Raw genomic sequence first — 9,038 nt, forward strand, 5'->3', positions numbered from 1 at the left:
CACTGGAACCAAGATCCGTCGATTCCGAATATCCATAGATGGAGTATTTAATGACATTAAACACTTGATCCGTTTACGTACTATTTGTGTGACCCTACGGGTTCAGTCAAGAGTAAGCTGTGGATTAATATCATTAATTCCACTTGAACTGAAGCGGCCTCTAGCCAGGCATTCAGCTCACTTGATCTCACTGAATTATTAACTTGTTAATTAATACTGAACCGCATTTATTAGACTTAACATTGAATGCATACTTGGACCAAGGGCATTATCTCCTTCAGACGTAATCAAGTTGCTCTCCGGAAATTCATTACCGTTTGCTGGACTATTTGGAAGGAAAGGAAAGCCTTGGCGTTCTCCAACACCAAACTTTCTCCTTGTCGCTGTTATTTCAAAGCCCTTAACACCTTCAAAGAATGGGAGCTTAGACTCCAGATTGACTCACAACGTAACAACTTAGAGGTACCCATTTTAACACTCATCATCCTTCCACCTCTCAACCAACCACCTCGCAACCCATCCTTGTTCAGTGGTTCCCACCCCCACCGGCGCCTTCAAGCTTAATTTCGACGGATCACGTAAAGATTCGTCAGCAGCAGGTGGCATCATCATCAGAAACAACAATGGGGAAGCGATCATTGCCAAATCTTTTAACCTGGGGAACTCTCAAGTCTACATGGCAGAAGCCCTTGCTCTTTATAAGGGCATCCAAGAGGCCATCAATCTTGGAATCAAAGACATTTACATTGAAGGTGACAACCTACTTGTGATCAACTCGCTAAAAGGAACCTGGAACCCCCCTTGGAAGCTCCAAAACATTATTCAAGACAGCAGGACTCTTCTTCAGCATTTTCACTCTAACCATATCAAGTATATCTTCCGAGAAGCAAACAGAGCAGCAGATTGGATAGCTAATGTAGGTCATCTTATTGTTGAACCAATGTGTATTACCCCGAACTCTAGCCCAAACTTAGAAAATATTGTTCAGAGTGATCGCTTAGGTTTCACCCTTGTGCGAAGGGGAACCTAAGTTCTTTTTTGTTACCTTAATAAAGAAAAAAAAAAAATTCGGTTTCACACGGGTGGCCCCACTCTAAACTGTATCAGTAGCAAAAGCAAACTAGCAACTGGCATAAAAATTGAAATTTACAAAACCCTAACCCCTTTTTCATATTAGCCCCCTTTCCTGCTTCTTCTTCTTCTTCTTCTTCTTCCTCCGTCCCCCTCCCCAGTTTCCTCTCTCTTCATCAAAAAATGCCGAAATCCAAAAGAAATCGCGCAGGTATTATCTTCCTCCCCCTTTCTACAGCTCTGTCCTTTCTAATTTGTATGTTATTTTAATACACTGTATAAAATTAACTTATTTGTTTGTGAACAAGTAGAAGCATGTTTGTTTGTTCTTGTAGCTAGTTTTGTTTTATGTATTTTTGTTTGTTTGTTTTGCGTGTGTGTGAATCAGTGAATCGTATACCTTTTCAATTTTTTGACCATGGGTCTGTGAATAAGTGAATCGTGTAATTTTTCAATTTTTTTTGTTAAATTTTGAATTTGGGTGTGTAAATGTTTTTCATAAGTAGTCTAATGGGATCGAGGAAACAGTTTTGTTGTGGAAACAGAGAAATGATGATTTTTTGGGGGGTGATTTTGAATTGGGTTATTTTTGACATTTTGTTTTGATAATACAGTGACCTTATCAAAGACAAAGAAGAAGGGAAGAGAGCACAAGGAGGTAATTGTTAACTCAATTAGGGAGGCAGCAGAGAAGTTCCCTTCTTCTTACGTCTTCGCTTTCGAGAACATGAGGAATCTTAAATTCAAACAGTTCAGAGACTCCATTAAGTCCTCCGGCAGGTGATTATTATTGTCGACCGCCTTTTTACTTGTTTCGTGATTCAATATTGCTTAATTTTTCTGTTATATAAATTTGTGGTGAAAGAATGAATTTTTAGATACAGTACATGTATTGGATCACTTTCGAATTAGTAACTAGTATTTTGAGCTAGTAGAGTTTGTAGCAGAGATTAATTGATACAACTGTGCAATTGCTAAATTAGAATGTTTAGGTGTTTTTTCTGTTGATTGTTCCATGTGGGGGTTTTATGATGATTAAAACCATTGTCGCATTTTCAGATTCTTTCTTGGATCAAACAAAGTTATGCAGATTGCTTTAGGGCGCTCTGCTTCCGATGAGCTTAAACCAGGTCTTCACAAAATTTCAAAGGCAATGATCTACTTATTTCCCGTCTAATTTACATATTGTGGTTAGATTATGAGCTTGTTTCATTTCTTTGTTGTTTCCTTCCTGTTTTTGCAGTTCCTGCGTGGAGAGACCGGTTTGTTCTTTACAGATATGCCAGAGGAAGATGTCAAAAAGTAAGCATGAGAAATTATTCTAAAGTTGTCCTGGTCATTGTGTGCCGTTTTCATTATTTGTTGGATTGATTAGTGGGCATACTATTTTTTTGGGTAATAAAAGACTGTCTAAAGCGGCGTAAATATGTTTACTTTTTTCTATAAATGTGCCTTGCATCTCCAGTTCAAGTTTGCATCTTGTAGTAGTTGGCGCCCCGAGTTTTTTTGCCGATGCTCTTCTAATGTTCTGTTTTTGGCTTGATCTACAGGGTTTTTGAGGAGTTTGAAGTCTTTGATTTTGCAAGGACGGGTTGCAATGCTACTGAAAAGGTTAGTTTGTATTTGTATGTAGTAACTACTACTCAGTCTGAAGTTTGTTCTGCCACATTGGTGGGTCATATATATGCAAAAAATGTTATTCTCTTGCATTTGCATTTTGGCATGGAGGAGCTGAGAAACTTTTTGCTGGTTAAATGTCTTTATGCATCATTCTTCTTTTATGTGATTGATATTTCAATTTTTCTTTATGTATACATCCAAAGTTCATTACCCATTATGTCTGATTAATCACAGTAAGTAAAGTACAAATGGTGAATGTTGCAGGTGGAGCTCAAAGAAGGACCTTTGAGTCAGTTCAGCCATGAGATGGAGCCCTTCCTACGCAAGCAAGGAATGCCTGTGCGATTAAACAAAGGTATGCTTAGTTCCATACTTCCATTGTTCAGGATCTCTGTCGCATCCCCTTGGAAAATTTCAAAAGCGGGGAGAAAAAATGTAAATATTGATTGAGTTTCTATCATGGCAGGTGTGGTGGAGCTTATTTCCGACTTTGTCGTTTGTGAAGAAGGGAATCCTTTGTCACCTGAATCATCACGTATCCTGGTTAGTGTCACATTTTACTGCTCTACTCTACCTATACATATTGTATGGCGTTGACATGTTCAGTGAAGAAATACTGTTAGATATATATATTGTAATGAATCAGTCCCCGTTTAAGAGTAAGCCCCAAAGAATAGTTTATGCGAAAGAAAACATGCTAGTGAACATCCCTAATAAATAGAGGGAGCTACTGATCTAGAAAGTTTTTGGTAGTTGACTAGCTAAGGTTTGAGATGAATCTATACCATCATTAAGGACGTTCACAGTGAATTATTTGGTTACACATGCATGGCTTTCGAATTTTTTCGGTAAACATGTACTACTTTTGGAGCTCTCGAGTCTCTACACATTCTTTTGGGGAGGTAGGATCACAGTCCTAGGCCCATTTATGTCTCATCATGTGTCAGAATTTATGATTTTGCAAAGTAAAATAAGTTATTTAATCTTATCGGTGAATGTATATGTATGTGGCACAACCGAACAATTATAGTTAATGATACATAAGATGAGACTCGTATAGAATATAGGATCTGGTATGGAAACTGGGATGCTGCGAAGTATTTTTGCTGGCTTGCTGCATCAATTGAATTCTCTAAGTTGTATTGTTTGAACCGTTGGTGTTCAGAAATGACAATCATTATTTCATTGACATGTTTATTGTTTGCTGCTACTGGAAAATATTCATTAAACTTTTTTTTTTGTTGCGTGCAGCGTCTGCTTGGAATAAAGATGACTTCTTTCAAGCTTCATCTGATATGTAGTTTGAGAGGTGATGATTTCGAGGTGTACAGAGAAGGATTGGAAGTATCAGACATCGAATCTTCTTAAAGATATAACTGGTTTTTGATGTGAGACTGTTCTTTTTGGTAGAGATGAAACTTAGATAGGAGATAGGTTCGTCCTCGTCCCCTGGTGTTTCTGTCCCTTGAATGTTCAGTTTTTGCTAGTCACGGGGAGCCTGGAGCCTAATTTGATTGTCATTTTATTACAGAAATTTCAATGTAATCGGTTTTTGAGTACTCTGTGTGTACTATTATGTAGTAAAGAGCAAAGAAAATTTTGATGAGATAGTAAAACAAGTGATGCTAATTTATTGCTTATTATTTTTCGTTCCAAATTCAAAAGCTTGATTATTCGTCTCATAATAATAGGTCATTTTAAGTTCTATTTTTTTTCCGTCTCGTATTAATAGGTGACAATCTTCTTCGAAGCTAAATTCCCGACATCTGATCCATTTTGTACAATCCCTGCAACATGAAACCTCATTTGATCACACTAGTTCTTACAGACTCCCAACATGATCTCAGACAGACAGAAACTCCTTATTATATCTGTGCCCCATATAAACCAAAGTGTTCAAAACTTATAACTTCTGGTTTGTGTTCATAAAATCTAGGTTTGTGTTCATAAACACTGGGTTTGTATTAATAAATCTGGGTTCGTGTTCTTCGATTTCACAAAAATCTAGAAATGGGTGCAATTTGGTGATGTGTGTGTTCTTCGATTTCACAAAAATCTAGAAATGGGTGCAATTTGGTGATGTGTGTGATTTGGTGATTGGTGGTGGCGTGATTGATTGTGGGTGGTGTTATAGTTTTTCTGCCGCAATTTTTGTTATGGCCAGCATGTTGTTGGTGGTGGTTGTCGACTTGTCGTGGTTGATGATGGGCGACCAGTTGAATATTGGGGGTGGTTGAGCACTCTCACCGGTGAGGAAAAAAGTTCCTCACAAGTGAAAAAAAGTGAGAATTAGAAAAGCCCGCACACCACATCAATGGGTAAAATGAAAAATGCTCGCGGGGAAACTTGGAAAATCTCGCACGGTGTTCTCTTTCAATATTTTGCTCACAGGCGAAAATGACAGCCAAATTCATTGAACTTCCAAAAGGAGTCGTTGGTTCAGTGCCGGGGCTACAATGACATCATGATTATTGGGCCCTATGCAGATTTTATAAATGAGGCCCGTATCTAAATAAAATCAAAAGGAAAAAGAATATAAAAAATGAACTTATAAGGAATTGAACCCATGACCTTGGTATTATTCTATAAAGCCTTAACCACTACTCCACCTTTGGTTTTGTTTACATTAAGGAAACTAATTATATTATATTCTGAACATTTGGGGCCCTGTTCCGTCGCTCACCTCGCACACCCTGCGTTGGTTTTGCAAATAAATCCAAAAAAAAAGGGAAGATTCCTTTTGATGACTGGGCGCAGGTAGAGGCCCGATGGACGCTTGACACTTGTCCGAATCAGCATCATCAACCAATCACAAAATTGGGTGCAATTTGCAACGACTATTTTGTGTTAATGGCTAATTTAGCCAAAAATAATTAATAAAAATAAATAAATTATACCAACAATCATAAAATTTCAAGATATATAAATAGATACCAAATTTGCTATATTTTGACACACTTGCAAAAATCATTTTTCTCTCTCTAAAATCATCAAAATTATTTTTCATACTAAGTATTACTATAATTTGTGATATATTCGAAAAATTACTGAACATTTCAATAACATATATTTTCGAAAATCGTATTTCCGGTTTTTATTTATTAATTTTATAATTATTATATTATTATTGTCATTATTGTTAACATTATTATTATTATAATCATTATTATTATTATTATTATTATTTTATTATTATTATTATTATTATTATTATCATTTTTTTTATTATTAATAGGTATATTTACTATAAAAGTATTATTAATATTGTTATTAGTGTGCTTGCATATTTTTTTAAAATAAAATGGACCCTAATTACTATTTTTAAAAAATAGAAAACGTTGATGATTTTGATCTTAACCTTGACAACAATCAGCATCCCGGCTATAATTCTTATTCACAGGGTAATTTTTCCTCTCAAAATTTTCAACAATTTTTTTATGCTAACACTATTGTTGACCATGAATCTGTAGAGGAAAGTGTCATGGAGACACAACAACCGATCATGACGCATCCATTGCCCGTTAAACCAAATCAACCACTTAAGGTTGCGACTCAGTCTCGAAGTTGGTCGATTCTGGAGAACAAAGCTCTGGTTGATTCCTACATTAAAGTTTGCTCTGATAAGGTTATAGGCGCCGGCATGAAAAAAGCTGAGATTTGGAGGCTAGCTGATGTGTGCTATAACGAAATTCAAGTGGGTAGACCGCATGAACTTGTAGTAAGAGGCACAAAATGTTTAGAGGATCGTTGGGGAAGGATGTTTCCAGACATCATTTTGTGGGCTGCTAGTTTTGAAGAAGCTGGTAAGTTATTTGCAAGTGGGAATAGTGATGCGGACCAAATTTCTACCGCTCACAAGTTATTCCGCAATACTTCTGATAACAAAAAGAACTTCACATTGATGCATGCTTGGAAGATGCTTATTCATGATAACCCAAAGTGGAGGGTGATGACGAGGTGGGGTATGTCAAAGAAAGAGAGACAAGCATACAATGCCAGTCTACCAGTTTCTACTGAAGATAATGAAGGAAGTGACAAGAGAACTAGACTTGATGATGATGGTGACACCGTCTTACCAAGTGGTGGGAGCTTCGTATCTGGAGGTATATCTCGACCAGATGGTGTAAAGAAAGCTAAGGCCAGAAGAAAAGGCAAAGGGGCAGAATCATCAAAGGAAGTTTCGTCTTTTGGAAATCAGTTGCAAGCTAGCACTGAAATTAGGACTCAAGAGCACCAACTAAATTTAAAGAAATTCGAGTGAGATGAAGCAAGGGAAACAAGGAGGATTCAACAGCTTGAGATAGAGGAACAGAGAATCCGGTTGGATCAACAAAAAATGAAAAATGATTTCTTACAAACATTGATGTCGAAGGCTTGTCTAACTCCTAACGAGGAAAAAGTAAAGGAAAGATTGCTTATGGAGCTTTATGGTGGTGCTAATTAGCAAAGTGTTTAATGTTTAGTTTATTTCATGTGTTTAAATTTTTATGTCACAATCTAGTTTTTATTAGTTTTCAATAAGCTTGTATTAATTCGTGTTGTGCCTTTAAACTTGTATTAGTTCGTGTTATGTCCTTAACTTTGTATTACTTTGTGTTATGTAATATATTATTTTTCCTTGCCAAGTTGTATTTTACACATTGTTGTTATTATATTATAAGAAATTTTTTTGTCTAACAAACAATTGTGGTATCTACGAAAATCCAATAATATCTTATCAAGAAATCCGTAAAATCTTATCAGCCAATAGAAAATCTAAGAAAATCTATGAACATCCAATAACATCTTATCAAGAAATCTGAAAACTCTTATCAAAAAAATCGGAAATCTTAGAAATTCTAAGAAAAAAAACTTATCATGAATTCCATATAATCTTATCAAGAAATAAAAAATCTAAGAAAATCCAACTTATCACGTGTTCCATATAATCCTATCAACAAATCGAGAATCTTGGAAAATCTGAGAATATATAAGAAAATCCAATAAAATCCAGTAAAATCTTATCACGTAATCCATATAATCTTATCCACATTACTCTTTAAATACACACACATTATCAAACTCATTTCTCATTATCACATTCTATTCTATCTCAAAAAAAAAAATGTTATTTGAAAAAAAGTTCAAGCTCAGAATCTGCTGTTGAAAATCCATACGTAGAAGTTGATCAAATGGTTGATGATTTTTTCATTCATCATTTACCAAACACATTCTTTCCACGAGGTCCTAGTCTTAGAAATGTGAATGATGCCAATTTGATTCCAGCAAATAGAAACCGTGAAGAAGGGCATAACTTCCTGTTTAATGATTACATTGCGAAAAATCCAGTATATCCAGACAAGCAGTTTCGTCGAAGGTTTCGAATGGGAATACCTTTGTTTTGCCGTATCATGAACAAAGTGGTTGAAAATGATGTTTTCTTGCAACAAAGAAGAAATGTTGCCGGAAAATTAGGGTTATCAGGATTGCAAAAATGCACTGCAACTATCAGAATTTTAACATATGGTTTGGCTCCGGATGCAATTGATGAATATCTGCGAATGGGTGAAACAACTTCAAAAAAATCATTATTACATTTCACTCAAGGGGTAATCAAGAATTTTGAAGAGGATTACCTAAGAAGTCCTACAGATGAAGACTTAAGGAGGATCCTTTCTAAAAATGAAATGGACGGATTTCCAGGAATGATCGGTAGTATTGATTATATGCACTAGGAATGGAAGAACTGCCCTACCGCATGGAGAGGTCAATACCAAGGACGCAGCCGGAAAGCGACCCTAATTCTTGAAGCTGTTGCAGATCAAGATCTATGGATTTGGCATTCATTTTTTGGTATTCCTGGTTCATGTAATGACCTTAATGTTCCGCACCGTTCTCCTGTTTTTGATGATGTTTTGCAAGGTAAGGCACCTCCTATAAATTTTCTGGTGAATGGGCATGAATACAACATGGGGTACTACCTCACAGATGGTATTTATCCAAATTGGGCTACGTTCATTCAAGGATTTTCTCGTCCCCAACTTGAAACAGAAAAGGTTATTTGCTGATAGTCAAGCGCATATTCGTAAGGATGTTGAACGTGCGTTCGGAGTTTTGCAAGCAAGATTCGCCATTGCACTGAATGAAATAATGCCCTTGGTCCAAGTATGCATTTAATGGTAAGTCTAATAAATGCGGTTCAGTATTAATTATATAAGTTAATAATTCAGTGAGATCAAGTGAACTGTATGCCTAGCTAGAGGCCGCTTCAGTTCAAGTGGATTAATGATATTAATCCACAGCTTACTCTTGACTAAACCCGTAGGGTCACACAAATAGTAAGTAAACGGATCAAGTATTTAGTGACA

At 36.2% G+C, this 9,038-nt stretch overlaps 3 protein-coding genes across 3 annotated transcripts; all 3 read left to right on the forward strand.

Annotated features, from left to right (window-relative positions):
- The first annotated feature begins 1,122 nt into the window (after positions 1 to 1,122).
- On the forward strand, positions 1,123 to 4,334 carry LOC110778406 (uncharacterized). Its single transcript, XM_021982969.2, has 8 exons — positions 1,123 to 1,282; positions 1,686 to 1,851; positions 2,131 to 2,221; positions 2,315 to 2,373; positions 2,622 to 2,682; positions 2,956 to 3,046; positions 3,158 to 3,234; positions 3,943 to 4,334. The coding sequence occupies exons 1-8, from the start codon at positions 1,255 to 1,257 to the stop codon at positions 4,057 to 4,059; spliced, it is 690 nt and encodes a 229-aa protein (XP_021838661.1). The 5' UTR covers positions 1,123 to 1,254; the 3' UTR covers positions 4,060 to 4,334.
- A 1,859-nt stretch (positions 4,335 to 6,193) lies between these two features.
- LOC110780605 (glutathione S-transferase T3-like) lies at positions 6,194 to 6,952 on the forward strand. The gene has a single exon (XM_021984961.2). The coding sequence runs from the start codon at positions 6,194 to 6,196 to the stop codon at positions 6,950 to 6,952; it is 759 nt and encodes a 252-aa protein (XP_021840653.2).
- Positions 6,953 to 7,862: 910 nt separating this feature from the next.
- On the forward strand, positions 7,863 to 8,738 carry LOC110780607 (uncharacterized). The gene is made up of 2 exons (XM_021984962.2): positions 7,863 to 8,279; positions 8,406 to 8,738. Exons 1-2 carry the CDS (start codon positions 7,863 to 7,865, stop codon positions 8,736 to 8,738), a joined length of 750 nt encoding a protein of 249 aa, XP_021840654.2.
- The last annotated feature ends 300 nt before the right edge of the window (positions 8,739 to 9,038 follow it).

Source organism: Spinacia oleracea, chromosome 1, assembly GCF_020520425.1.
Source record: "Spinacia oleracea cultivar Varoflay chromosome 1, BTI_SOV_V1, whole genome shotgun sequence".
In the NCBI taxonomy this organism is placed as follows: domain Eukaryota; kingdom Viridiplantae; phylum Streptophyta; class Magnoliopsida; order Caryophyllales; family Amaranthaceae; genus Spinacia; species Spinacia oleracea.

Excerpts from the sequence above, each read along its gene's own strand:
- LOC110778406 (XM_021982969.2), top strand. The coding sequence starts at position 1,255 with ATGCCGAAATCCAAAAGAAATCGCGCAG. Across the intron at positions 1,283-1,685 it reads ATCCAAAAGAAATCGCGCAG|TGACCTTATCAAAGACAAAG; the intron begins GTATTATCTTCC and ends TTGATAATACAG. Across the intron at positions 2,222-2,314 it reads GTCTTCACAAAATTTCAAAG|TTCCTGCGTGGAGAGACCGG; the intron begins GCAATGATCTAC and ends CTGTTTTTGCAG.
- LOC110780605 (XM_021984961.2), top strand. The coding sequence starts at position 6,194 with ATGACGCATCCATTGCCCGTTAAACCAAATCAACCACTTAAGGTTGCG.
- LOC110780607 (XM_021984962.2), top strand. The coding sequence starts at position 7,863 with ATGGTTGATGATTTTTTCATTCATCATTTACCAAACACATTCTTTCCA. Across the intron at positions 8,280-8,405 it reads TATTACATTTCACTCAAGGG|GAATGGAAGAACTGCCCTAC; the intron begins GTAATCAAGAAT and ends TATATGCACTAG.